This window comes from Podarcis filfolensis (genome assembly GCF_964270895.1).
Source record: "Podarcis filfolensis genome assembly, chromosome: 17".
NCBI lineage: Eukaryota > Metazoa > Chordata > Lepidosauria > Squamata > Lacertidae > Podarcis > Podarcis filfolensis.
Window position 1 is genome coordinate 18304311 of NC_139621.1, and position 14355 is coordinate 18318665.

A 14355-nucleotide genomic window follows, 5' to 3' on the forward strand; every position below is an offset into this window, starting at 1 on the left:
CTGGCCCAGGGTGAGAACTTCAATACATAACAAGTACAAAGTGGGATTGGCTCACTTCCACAGTTGAGGGCCACTGGAGGTACATTTCTCCAGTGCTCCAACATCTGCACTGACTCCCTGTTCCAATGTGAACACAGGCTGTCTTGGCTGCCTCGGGATTAGCACTTGGAGAATTAGTTTCATTTAATACCTGGGGTGGGGAATCTGCTACTCCCATCATCCCCCAGCTGGCATGGCCAACAACATGGGTTGACAAGAGTGGTACTGCCCTACCTCTGCTATAAAAGATGGAAGATCATCTCCCAGAGTAGAATCTGAGTCAAGAAGACTTGACTTGCTTTTGCCATTTGCTCAGTACATACCGGGTACAGTGGTACCTTGATTCTCAAACTTAATCCGTTCCGGAAGTCCGTTCCAAAACCAAAGCGTTCCAAAACCAAGGCACACTTTCCCATAGAAAGTAATGCAAAACGGATTAATCCGTTCCAGACTTTTAAAAACAACCCGAAAAACAGCAATTCAACATGAATTTTACTATCTAACGAGACCATTGGTCCATAAAATGAAAGCAATAATGTACTTTACTATAAAATAAACAGTATTGTAGATGATAAAAATTTAAATTTAAATTTATTCTTACCTGCAATGATGATAGTCATTGGATGGGAGGCTTTTATCCATTTCCACAGTCACACAATCAATCAATAAATCCATCAAACAGTAGCTGAACTGGGTTCCACACAGTCACAGAAACAAATTAACCAAGAAAGCCTCAAAAACAAAAAACACAGAGTAAATATCAAAAATAAAAGCACCAAATATAAGCTCCAAATATCACCTCAGAACACTGCAATCAGAAATGGAAGGCTTGAATGGAAGGCGACAGTAAAAACGGAAGCTCAGGACTCAAAACGGAGCACGTTCAGCTTCCGGGAAAAAGTTTGAAAACTGGAACACCTACTTCTGGTTTTGCAGCGTTCAGGTTCCAAGTTGTTTGAAAACCGAGGTGCCACTGGATTGGAAACACCGAAGGCAAGAGAAGTTGTGGGTAGGATAGGATTTGCATTAGAGCCTTTCATCCTGCAGGGATAGCATAGAGAGAAATGACAATCTTTGGTCAGCTTTATTTGGGGCTGGGGTGAAGAGGGGGCAATTGCTCTGGGCCCCCCAAACCCTTCAAGAAGCCCTGTCCCCAAGACTCCTAAATTTGGAAGGCCAAGATTTTTTGCACAGGCTCTCTGAACTCCTTGCTGTTTTATGCCAGGGTACCTCTACCTCGCCATTGAATATGCTCCCCACGGAAACCTGCTAGACTTCTTGAGGAAGAGCAGGGTCTTAGAGACCGACCCGGCCTTTGCCATTGCCAACAGCACAGCCTCCACACTGTCCTCGCAGCAGCTACTGCACTTTGCAGCGGATGTGGCCCGGGGGATGGACTACCTAAGTCAGAAACAGGTAGGCTGCTTTGTTTCATTTTGCTAACGCAAGTTATTTACCGAGTCTTCCACTAGGGTTGCTACCCATCTTGTGTAATATTTCAATGTAAAAATGCTATCATGGAATCGATATAGGATATATGAATCAATACAGGATACAGTTTTGCTGATTCTCCCTCTGTCTCTCTGCCCCATACTCTCCAACACTTTGAAGCCAAAATCCAGGAGGCCATCTTGCCGGACGCCATCTTGCTGGGGTTTTTTGTCGCGAGAGCACGGTGCCCATTTTCGTTGCGATTTTGCACCGTGCTCCCCACACTTGAAAAAAGATCTTTTTCACACCCAGCACCCACAAATGTGACTTTGGGGGCACTGCACGAATTCACATGCAGGGGGAGAAAGCACTTTTGGGGGCAGGGAATCGCACCACGAAATCGCACGAGATCATGGGAACCCAAATGGCCACTGTGCTCTTGTGATAAAAAATGGGTTGTCCCAGTCTGGGACACTAGCAAGGTATGCAGTCCCCCACTCCGTTCTGTCCTGTGGTATTTTGCCAGACCAAAGGTAGCATCTCTATCAGCGACAGGGGTGGGGAAGTCCGCTGACCTACTTCCTAGGTGCAGTTATGCTGTGGGGCACTGTCACCTCCCGCCAGAGCCCCCCCGACGGGAACTGCATGGCCGGTGGATTCCTGGCTCCCCTCTGACAGCTGGGGAGATCGAATACTGCCTGGCTGCCTAATTGGCCAATCACACGTAGGCGTATGGATTGTGAGCTGGAGGAAGGGAGGACCTGACTGAGCCTGCAAGCTTTACTCAAGTCTGCCCCCCCCCTGCATTTGAATGGCCTGCCTCTTCCCCTACAACAGGCATAGGCAAACTCGGCCCTCCAGATGTTTTGGGACTACAACTCCCATCATCCCTAGCTAACAGGACCAGTGGTCAGGGATGATGGGAATTGTAGTCTCAAAACACCTGGAGGCCCGAGTTTGCCTATGCCTGCCCTACAACAACCACACCTCTCATCATCCCTGACCATTGGCCAAGCTGTCTAGTTGGAGTTCAGCAATATTTGGAGGGCTACAGGTTCTGCGACCTCATAATTACCAGCCAAAAGCCTGTGAAGTATGCACAGGGCTTAAGTTGCAATAAGCCTTTGCAATGTGTGATGCACACATCAGAAAGATAGGACAAACATTTTCTATTCTGGGAAGAGAGAGAAAAAGCAGCAATGTTTTTGTTTCCTTTAGTTTATCCACCGGGATCTGGCAGCAAGGAACATCTTGGTTGGAGAAAACTATGTTGCGAAAATAGCAGATTTTGGACTGTCTAGAGGCCAAGAGGTTTATGTTAAAAAGACAATGGTAAGAAAGACCAAATTTGTCAGCTATGTTTCTTGCGCAGAGGTAACAACTGCCCTTTGATATTACCTGTAAAAAAATGAAATTCCTCTTCAGAAGCAGCAGAAATTAAAAATGGAGCTTCCTATAACATCTGAGAGGACAAAGGCTGCAGTCCTATTGAAACCACTGGGACTTAACCCTAAAGTCTAATTGTTTAGGACTGGGACAGTGGACAGTTAAGGGGGAAGTTTTCAGCTTTTGTTATTTGTAGGTTTCACCCATTAAGAATTGGAGAACCAGCTGCTACAAGTGACAAAGGTTGAGATGAGTTTTGCATTTCCATCAACCTCAGAGTTCATCAGTCCAGGAGCAAGATCAAAGTGCAAACTTCATAATGTACAGATTTGAAAACCTTCACCAGTGCCACTCTAGATGCATCCCTGGTTCTCTTGAGTATGGGGGAACAACAACAAACAAACAACAAACACGGGGGAAGTATCCATCAATTTAAGGGCAGGGAGCCAGTTTGCGAAGGGCTGCTTTTACAAAGAGGTCTAACTATCAAAATGAAGGGGAAAGCCATTCTGGGTTAGGGGATTCTGGTAATGCATCAGAACAGAACTGTTGTGAGAGGCTGTAACACCATTCCAAATTCATTGTTCTAGGGAAGGCTTCCAGTGCGATGGATGGCGATTGAGTCCCTAAATTACAGCGTGTATACCTCAAACAGTGATGTGTAAGTGACTTTATGTAGTTTCTGACTCTGTAATGCTAGGATTTAAAGTGACCTTCAGTAATGCAGATGCATTGGAAAGGTGGGGTAAAAATTCATAAATAGATTTGTAACAATACAGTGGTACCTCGGGTTAAGTACTTAATTAGTTCCGGAGGTCCGTACTTAACCTGAAACTGTTCTTAACCTGAAGCACCACTTTAGCTAATGGGGCCTCCTGCTGCTGCCACGCTGCCAGAGCAGGATTTCTGTTCTCATCCTGAAGCAAAGTTCTTAACCTGAGGTACTATTTCTGGGTTAGCGGAGTCTGTAACCTGAAGTGTATGTAACCTGAAGTGTATGTAACCTGAGGTACCACTGTACAGTGGTACCTTGGGCTAAGAACTTACCGTATTTTTTGCACTATAAGACGCACTTTTCCCCTCCTAAAAGGGGAAATGTGTGTGCGTCTTATGGAGCAAATGCAGGCTCCGTGTTGCTTCTGCTAAAGAGGGATCGATCCCTCTTGCTCTCCTGGCTTCAGGGATAGCCTCCCGAAGCCTCCTGAGCAGAGCGTCACCCCGGTATGGCTCCCCTTCATCGCATACACAGCCCAACAAGACAATGACAAGAATCCACCAACAACATACGAATCAATATGGCTAACCTGATCCAAAAACACACACACACACACCCCACTCACAGACGAAAACCAAGTTCAGCACAGCCAATCACAAACAAACAACTGCACCGTAGGCCAACCACAATTTCTCTCACCACCAAAGGAACAAAAAGCGAATAGCAAAGAGAACCTGCACAAATGACACTGACACAAAAACCCACACATACATTAAGCAAAATAGAAATATCGCCTCCCACCCCCACCCACCATGGCCCCCTCCACCTCTTCTCCCCTTTTTTCTTCCTAATGTAACCCTAATGTCTCAACAAATGAAACTGACCTATGGAAAATGTAACTTGAAAAAAGAGACATTGCACATACCTTTGTAAACCAAGAAAACTTTAATAAAATGTTTAAAAATAATAATAATCTGCCCTCCATGGAATTCAAAATTGTAATGCAATAGAATGCAATTTTTTAAAAAAACCAATATGGATATTTAATGCGGACATGCCTCAGGCCACCTGATTGAAGCTTGTGGTCCCCTGGCAGCCCACAAACCACAGTTTGGAAAGCCCTGTGTTAGAGGTTTTAAGCAGAGGCTGGTTGACAGGTCTATCTGAGATGCTGTAGCAATGGATTTTCTCCATTAGTGGATTAGAGGACCCTTGATGGAGAGGTCCTGTCCTGGTCTAGCATATGATGCAAATGGGAACATATATTCCAGTGGTTACCTGGGCATTCCATTGACTTGGCTGGGACCAACTACCATTGGTCTCCTTCTCTAGGATAGCATACAATGTTTGCCAACCCTCACGCTGACAAGACTAGACAGCCAATGCGATCCCAATGGTTTTCAGAGCAATAGTTGAGCCTTAAATGCCATGCAAGTTCCCTGTATCAGCATGTTTAGAGAAAGGCAAAGGTTTTACATTTTAAGAAGTGATTGTCCGATTGTGTCCTTTTATTTCTATTACTTCTGCTTCATTTCTTTTAAAATAGATGTGTCCATGCCAGTTTAACTGGGAAAAAAAACAACTTATTTTCAAGCACATGGAGGTTTATTTCTGGTTTTGTATTTCGTTGTCTTCATAATAAAAATAGGGAAGGGGGAGGCAAAATGAATATTTTTTGTAATGGCGCAAGTATCTTGGACCTAATTTTAGCTATAATAGTTATAGGTGTGTGCCTGTTTATCTAGCACTAGATATTTTATAATACCCAGTCCTTCTATATACAGTGGTACCTTGGCTTACAACCATAATCTGTTCTGGAAGTCCATTTGTAAAACAAAACAGGTTGTAACCCAAGGCGTGCTTTCGCCAATGGGGCCTCCAAAAGAAATTTGTTCGTAATAAAAATATATGGGTTGTAATCCAAAAAAAAAAAGGTTGCAAACTGGGACATGTACTTCCAGATTTGACGTGTTTGTAATCCAAAACGTATGCAAACCAAGCCGTATGCAAATCAAGGTACCACAGTACAATTGTTACAGCTTTTCTTTTTACTCTTTTCATAGGTGGTCATATGGCGTGCTATTATGGGAAATAGTTAGCTTAGGTAAGTAATGTGTGTGCTTTTAGCATCATTATTTTGGTTAAGAATATGAGAACAACATAGCTGGAGCAGACCAAGGGTCCATTTTGTCCACTGCAGTAATTTCTTTGCTTATATCCAGCAACTATTCTTTAAAGATACACTGCCTTTGAACATGGAGATTCAATTTAGCTAGAATCGCTCAGTGGCCATCACTGACCTCTTCACTATGAAAGCCAGCAGGTCTTGGTACGTTTGAAAGGGTGAAACTTTATCGTGCCAAAATGCAAGAAGCCCCAACTGTATTGGCATCCTGCTAGCTTTTGAAGACACACCTGTCTCTCTACCCGAGTCTCTCCCGTTTTAGTTGCTGTGTTGTTTTAATTATGGATATTCATAATGTTTGTGTAATTGGTTTTTATACTTGTAAACCACTAAGAAGTCTGTGAGCACTATGTAAATTCTTAATAACACAGCTAAAGCCCTTTGTGAGAGCTCTCGGCCATATATGATTGACAAAGTATAATATGCAATGACAAAATGATACAAATCAGTCGTTATTCAAATCCATCAGACCTCAGTGCCATCACTATCTCTGGGGGCAAGGAGTTCTGTAAGCAGATTATGTATTGTGCAAAGTGTTCTCTTTGGTCAGTTCTGAAGCTACTGGGTGACCCTGATTGGCTTAACCCACAACTACATATAGTATTTTTACCAAATACTGGCAAGCCTTCATACATGGTTACTGGGCTTGGTGCAACAGTTGTTTAGACCTTGCCTGGACTAATTACCTGTCTTGGTTTCACTGCTGATAACTGTCACGGTCCGGTTCACAGGCAATCAAAGTCCCGGCTGGGGGCGTCGGGACCAGGGACAAGATGGCGGGGTGGGAGCAGGAACAGGGGTCCAGAAGCCAGGAATCAGGAAACCAGGAGTCCGAGGGTCAGAGAGCTGGGAGTCAAGTAGCCAAGGGTCCAAGGGTCAGGAAGCAAGGAGTCACGAAGTCAGGGGTCCGAGGATCAAGAAGCAAGGAGTCAAGGAACCAAATGCAGCAAGGCAGGGAACGTGTTGCTGTGGCAAAGAGCCGAAGGGAAATGCTGACCTTATATCCCTTCCCGGCTCTTGCCACCAGGTGCTGTGAGTTACCAATCGGTCTCACCTGTGTGGCCGCACCTTGCCTCTTCAGAACAAACTTAGGAAGGCCCCAGGCCTGCAAAGTCCTACTGGTCACAGGGCCTGGCTCCTGCACACACTCCAGACAATAATACTGTACTGGCCTGAATATAAGCCTCACTTCCCCCCCAATTTCTGACCGTGAAGTTAAAGTACGGCTTATATTTGCGACCTTACGGCATACAGCCAGGAACATGGGGCAAACAGTGCCAGGAGCGTGGCAAAGCGGTGCCCACCCTGTGCATAGTCCTCCGTCCTCTCCCCCAAGCATCCTTAGGACACTGACCTGTTGAATCTTCTGTTCTAGGAGGGACACCATATTGTGGGATGACTTGTGCAGAACTGTATGAGAAACTGCCCCAAGGGTACAGACTGGAGAAGCCTCTCAACTGCGATGATGAGGTGTAAGTAACTCAGTCTCACTGGATGCCCTTTTCCCCCGTGCCCTCTTTGGCTGACAACCTCTCTTAGAAAACGCATCTGTCATTGACAAGTGTTGAATATGGGGCAATTTACTTCTGGTAAGTTAGGAGATGACTCCTAGAATTAATTATACTTTGACCAATTTAGTTTGGAAAGCAGAAGGAAGTTGCTAACCATGAAAGAAGTTGAAGTTCTAGAGTGATTACCCTGGAGCAGAAACCACAATTTCATCTGTCAATTGATTGTGTTCACAGCTTTGCTGTTTTGATAATGTTTCACATAGGTCAAGAGAAAGCTTCACGCCTTTCCCTACACACACCTGACCTGCTGTTTCTCTTGCTTTAAGCCCTGTTGAAATGAATTGTGAGGGGTTTTTTTACATCTTCTTTTAATAACAAGACCGTTTGTCCAGGAAAACCTCCCCCAGCCTCTTGCCATTTGTGTTTCTACTCCAGGGACATTGGAAAGCCTGACTTTTCTGCTTTTTGCTATCACAATCATCGCCTCCCACTTTTAAATTTTGGGCTGCTTGCTGTGCATTTGTAGAGATTCAAGTGCTGTAATGACCTTCTTCTTCTTCTTCTTCTTCAGTTATGACCTAATGAGACAATGCTGGAGAGAAAAACCTTATGAGAGGCCATCATTTGCCCAAATACTCGTATCACTGAACAGAATGTTGGAAGAAAGAAAGGTAAAAGATTATCACGGTTGTCAGGTTGGGGTCAAAAAAGCATTACTCAGCTTCCCAGCTCACAAGTCTGCTTGGTTGCCACTGTAAATCGTTCCCCTCTGGTCAGCTCCTGTCCCATGTGAAAACTTTGCACGTGTTTGTTTGGCCATATTCACATATGATTCTTCACATAAAATGCGATGAGTTATTTGGGTGTACAGTCATACCTTGGTTGTTGAATGCCTTGCGACTCAAATGTTTTGGCTCCCGAATGCTGTAAGCCTAGAGGTGTTCCGGTTTGCAAATGTTTTTTGGAACCCGAATGTCTAAAACGGCTTCCAGTTGAGTGCAGGAAGCTCCTGCAGCCAATCGGAAGCTGTGCCTTGGTTTTCGGATTCCATTCGAAAACCAAAGTATGACTGTACCTAGAGTTGCTGTACATCACCAGGTCCTAAAGAAGACCTTTATCAGATGGTCTAACCCTTGGTCTGCAGCTTATAGGTTATGTCCTGACATAGGAGGGTCTGATCAGCAGGAGCATCAACAGTATCTTTTTAAAATAGGTTTGTTTTTTTAAGAGAAAGAAAAAGCATCAACTAGGGCTAGGATACCTGTCACCCAACAATTGTTGTTGTAGTCCACGATCAGGGTCGATGCAACTTGTTAACCAAACAACAGCTGAAGGTCCTGCAGTTCTGGCATAAACTGGTAGCCTAAAACTGTTTTCCAGTCCTGTGACCAGTGCAGCTCTTTGTGACACATTAGGGATAAAAGGACACAATTTGGGCTTGGGAGCTGGATGTTATCTGCAACACAGAAAATTTCTATGCGTTGCTGAGGGCAAAGAGAAAATATTGAGACTATTCTTCTTGTAATTCCAGACTTATGTGAATACAACCCTGTATGAGAAGTTCACCTATGCAGGCATTGACTGTTCTGCGGAAGAAGCTGCTTGAGATGGAAAATCTTCAGTTATTTATCGTTTTGAGCAACCTCAAAGGAAGATGAAATGTGCTGATGTACAAAACTGCATAGAACGCTTTCTGTACAATACCTTCTTAGCTATATACACACTTTTTGAGTGAGTCCTGAATCAGTATGCTGTAGGAATGTGTATGTATGTGTGTACATAGGTATGTTTGTGTGTTTATGTGTATTGTGTGCATGTGCACTATATATATCTATATAAATCTTTTGTCTGCCTATACATGCACTCACACACACATACACTTTTTGGAAAGTGACTGAAATAAATACATTTTACATTTCATAGACTGTTATGTATTTTTCCCCTATAATGTTGGAATTTACTGCAAGCAATATAGCCACACTGCATACTTAACCTCCGCCAATCCTGTGAGCCACTGCAAGCAAAACACAAAACACGGTAGGAATGTAAAGGAGACAGTGATTTGTCATGTATATTTGTGTTGTAGTACGCGGTGTTCTTTCTGCACCCATCTTCTCAAATATTGCATATTTGCTTATTTTCTTATCAAATTTATATCAAGAATAACATTTATTACGGCCATAGGCCCATACAGGTAAAAACAACACATAAATAACAGCTTGTGCCGTAAGGAGAAAAAAAAAGCAATCGCTAAAACACTACTATAACAATAAAATACTATAAAATGGAAAGGCATACTACGCCTTAATTAGCTTGTAGAGCTCCTTGGCGTCGCTTTTGGGAAAGGACAGCAACTAGGAACCTAGCCACCTTCAGGGTCGTGTGGGTATCCTTGTCCTGCAAGATTTGGGCAAGGTGGAATTTTGGTGGGGTACCCTCTAGTTTCTGTATGATTGATCCCAACAAATTTGCCCGTAGCACATTAAACAAGGGGCAAGTGAACATAATGTGCTGGAGCGACTCCGGCGACACCTTATCACATTCGCACACGGCGGGGGCTTGACCCTTTGAGAACCTATGTCTCAGGACATTGGAGGGAAAAACGTTAAACCTCGCTTTGGTGAAGGCCAGTCTATGTGCAACAGTCGAAAGGGAGGAGAGGTATGATGGAACGCAGTAAGTTAAAGTGATACCAATGTTCTGGGGCGAACAAACACCTCCCCCCAGCGTATAATTTCGCTGTAAATCGATGTCATCCAGTCTTTGGCGGATCAGTCTCTGAGCAGTGATTTGGTCTAGTTTTAGGGAATCTGAGGGAGAGATTCCATAACTCAGGAGTTTGGCATGAATTCTGCTAGTCCAAAGGCTGGAGAATTCATCTCGCCATAAGCATTGGGCAAGGTAATGGTTTGGTAATCTATGCCACAATGATAACCAGTAATTGAAGACTTGCTTCCACAGGCAAGTTTCTAGGGATGCGACCTTCAATTCTAGTCGCATGGCTGCGTTGCTTACGCACAGGGGGAGCATTAGGAGCCGACGTAGGAATTGGCTTTGCAGAGTCTCAAGGGGAGCAAGATCTGTCATCACGGCCCAGAGCGGGGCAGCATAAGCAAGCACGGCAACCACTTTTGCCTTGAACACCTTTAGGGCCGAGGGAACATGCAAAGCTCCGTCCGAAAAGAAGAATCGGAGGAGGGCATATGACAAGGTTTTGGCCTTATTAAGTAGGTGTTGAATGTGAGCTTTCCACCCCAAATTGTATTGAAAAATGACTCCTAGGTATTGAAATTTTAGGACTTGCTCTATTTTTGCCCCACCAAGCTTCCATTTGTATAATCTCCGGCTTCTGGAGAAGATCAGGATCTTGGACTTGGCATGGTTGATGGTTAATTGATTGAGTTGACAATACGTGGCAAAGATCTTCAGAGCTCTGGTTAGTCCAACACGTGTATAGGATAGAATTACCGCGTCGTCCGCATATAAAAGGAGTGGGCAGCGGTAATCCGCTAGTCTAGGCGCGTGTGTACTTGGAGATGAGTTGACTAGGGGTGCTCGCATGTCGCTGATGAATAGGTTGAATAGGCAGGGAGCCAATATACATCCTTGGCGCACTCCCTTGTTTATTGGTATCGAGTTTGTAAGGTCGCCCGCTGGAGTGAATCTCACTCTGGCAAGGGTACCTTCGTGGAGCTGGCTTATGAGCCATAAGAGTCTTCTATCAATGCCCTGTTTCGCAAGTTTCTCCCAAAGAATATTTCTAGGAACGCTGTCAAAGGCTGCCTTTAGATCTAAGAAGGCAGCACAGAGGTAGCCCCGGGGGGGGGGGAGGAGTACTTCCGTGCCAGATGATAAAGAACTATCGCATGATCGGTTGTAGAGCGTTTAGTTCTGAACCCTGCTTGTTCATGGCCAATCTGGTTAGTCTCATCTACCCATCGCAATAATTTAGTCATCAAAAAGCTGGCATAAATTTTCCCTATAATCGAAAGGAGGCTGATGTTACGGTAGTTTTCCGGCTCCGTTGGAGAACCTTTTTTATGAATTGGTACAATAATGGCCTCCTTCCATGTTTTGGGGATGAGGCCGGAAGCGTTGATTGCATCGAAGGTTTTGGCCAAGATGCCGGCCCACCATTGTGGGTGTAGTTTGATGGCTTCAGCAGGGATCAGGTCGGGCCCAGGGGCTTTGCCCGGTTTCAGCTGAGCTATTAACTTGGCTATTTCATCAGGATCGGTGGGAGGCCAAATAGGTAGGTGGGTAAACAGGTGCATCAGATGGTCGGAGGGAGCATCTGCCTGTGAGAAGCATTTCTTCAGGAACCGTTCCCATGTCGGTGCAGAGATGACTGTCCTTGGGGAATTCCTCCCCCTTCTGTTAATCAAAGACCAGAATTCCCTGGATCTGTGTGGTTTTGAAGCAGTAATCAGAGCCTGCCAACGATTATGTTGCCACTCACGCTTGGCAATTATCTGCGTGCGTTTGTAAACTTGCTTGGCTTGTGCATAGCTAGCTGGCAGAGTAGATGCATCAGAGGTCTTGTATGCATTATATATAGCACGGAGGCGCTGTCTTGCTTGTTTGCACTGAGAATTATACCAGGGAGCACCGTGAGTATACTCGTTTCGATTTAAATTTTTGGGTGGTAACCTGAAGAAGGACGTAAGATCAGTCATATGATGGTAGAAGCGCTTCAATACTATGCTATGCTCGTCTGAGGCAGAGCCTATGTTGGGATAGGGCCCGAGGATTTCTTTTTGAAAGAATTCCAGGTACTTTTGAGCCTGTGTCTCCGACCATTTGATTCCTCTTACTTGGAAAGATTCGTTGGTTACCATCTGAGTCGCATGTCTATGAGCCTCCGGCTGCCAGTTCAGGGAAAGCTTAGCAACAAGGGGAAGGTGATCACTAAATTGTACATTCTCGATCTTAAAAGTGGAAATACACTTAAATAGATCCCTAGAGACCAACAGGTAATCGAGGACGCTGTTTGATTTAACGCTCAGGTGGGTGAAATCCCCTGGAATATCGGGGAGGCATGTGCCATTTAAGGGGACCAAATTCAAACGGATGGCCATTTGATAGAGGAGTACTCCAGCCTCGTTTACTCTGTGGTCCTTAGAAGTTCTCTTCATGATGTGTTCCAGGTCATAATTATCAAGGTTTGGGGTAACCCACCATTTGGCTTTGGTCAACGAGTCCCAATTTGCTGCCGTACGGGCATTAAAATCACCACCAATTATGGCCGGGGTGTTAGGAAACTTAACATAGCATGAAAGCAAATGCTCTTCTAGCGAGCCCCATTTAGAGCCCAGTTCAAGGGAAGAACCCCCAGGTGGCAAGTAAACATTTGTAACTAGGAGCGAGATCTTTTCCCCCGCAATCAGCCCGGTAAGGGCGTAGGGAGGCAAGGCCTGTACTAGAGTAAATTTGGAATGTAGGTTGAGGGAGATGCCTATTATTAGGCCCCCTTTAGGGCGGCCTCCTTTCAGGGAGGGGCAGGCAGGGAGTTCTAGAAGCTCAAAGCCATTTAGCACAATTTTTTCTACTTCCCACGATTCTTGGAACAAAATGATATGAAACCGATTGATATACTCCAAGAATTCTGGCTCATGTTTTTTTCTCCTCCAGCCCGCAATGTTCCAGCTGAGGACTGATAGGGGGGAGTTCCTGTTGTGTTCAATTCGCTGTCATTTCGGGGAGAGAAGTGGGTCCTTTGGAGGCAGGGCAGACCCCACAAAAAAGTCAGTTATTTTACTTTGCATGGCAGGCACCTGCTGGAGGTGCCTAATCTTGGAGTTGGTAGTGGGGTGTTCAGACTGGGACAACAGAGCGGGTCTCCCGCTGGCTAACCCAAGGGTGGCCACTTCATTAGGAGGCTCCACAGGATTTGCAGAGACTGCCCCACCGCGAGGTCTGAAGGTCGCCAATGAAACCATTTGATTTATATGTCCGGCCGGGTCTTCAGTCAAATCCGGATCATTTTTTGATGTAGGTGGAACGCTCCCCTGACCTGATGCTAGTGAAGGTACTGGGGATGCTCGACGTACAGATACCGTTTGTATGTCGTGTCTGTGCCGCTCAGGAGAATATGAGGACTCCAATTCCGGCATTGATGGATTAGATGGTAAGGAATTGTTTTGGTGGAGGGGACTCTGAATTACACTCTTCAGCGGGGGACTCTTGGAGGGCGAGTCAAAATTTATCAGGAGTTGAGATGAAAGGCCAACTTGTGAGGCAAAACCTGGGTCTGCCAAGCGTTGATGGGCTTTGCCCACAGGTGGGGGAGGCATGGGTTTAGGAGCTGGACTGAGGTGTGGAAGTCTTCCTGCTTCCTTAGAACACGACTCCGAAAAGCTGGCATGGTTATCCTGAGAAGTGGGCAGGACTTTTCCGTTCTTCTGGACATATATGAGCTGATGGTTAAGTACTTCTAATCTATCGATTATTTCTTGTTGTTCCCTCGGTGGAAGGTTGCCAAAGGTGGCTAAAAGCTCTCTTTCCTCCGGCGGGGTCAGAGAATTACATGCGCCAGTGGATTCCTTTAGAGCTCGTGGGGACGTAGGGTAAGTCCAGTTTCGGTACGGATGGGTATCCTCCGGAAAAGGAGGCTCAATATCCCGATATGCTCCCGACCTCTCCGACAGGGTCCGCTCCGTGCCGTAGTCGGCAAGTAGAAGGGGATGGATCATGCTATCCATAAAAACTCTTGTTGGGATGATATCGTACCTAGCCAAGAGTGATTTCTGCCTGATGATAGCTGAAGGGATCCTTGGAGAGTAAAACGCAAGCATCACTCTCTGTTGCCTGAGGTGCTGGTTCAAAGGTAATACTGCAATGAGATCGCATTGTGTGATTTCTATGTTTAGGAGGTTGCTTAGTTGCTTTTTAACCCCACCCAAGGTGAGCCACCTTGCTGACCCTACCCCGATATTTAGGCAGATTTTCTTAGGTTGCAGGGACAATGCTTGATGTTTCAGTGCAGTATTTGGTTTATATTTAGGGATCTCATTGGTTTATATCATGTCCCTCCCTGAAGGAGTCCTGTGTGACACACACATGAATAAGAAAAAACCATTTAAACTTCT

The 14355-nt window shown here is 45.2% G+C and overlaps 1 protein-coding gene across 1 annotated transcript in view; it reads left to right on the forward strand.

Annotated features, from left to right (window-relative positions):
• Positions 1 to 9187, forward strand: part of TEK (TEK receptor tyrosine kinase) — a 45976-nt gene extending 36789 nt beyond the window's left edge. Inside the window, exons 17-23 of the mRNA XM_083592918.1 lie at positions 1265 to 1455; positions 2689 to 2802; positions 3447 to 3517; positions 5635 to 5675; positions 7132 to 7228; positions 7839 to 7938; positions 8799 to 9187. Coding sequence (XP_083449044.1) covers positions 1265 to 1455; positions 2689 to 2802; positions 3447 to 3517; positions 5635 to 5675; positions 7132 to 7228; positions 7839 to 7938; positions 8799 to 8873 — 689 coding nt within the window. The 3' untranslated portion in view covers positions 8874 to 9187. The remainder of the gene's footprint in view (positions 1 to 1264; positions 1456 to 2688; positions 2803 to 3446; positions 3518 to 5634; positions 5676 to 7131; positions 7229 to 7838; positions 7939 to 8798) is intronic.
• The last annotated feature ends 5168 nt before the right edge of the window (positions 9188 to 14355 follow it).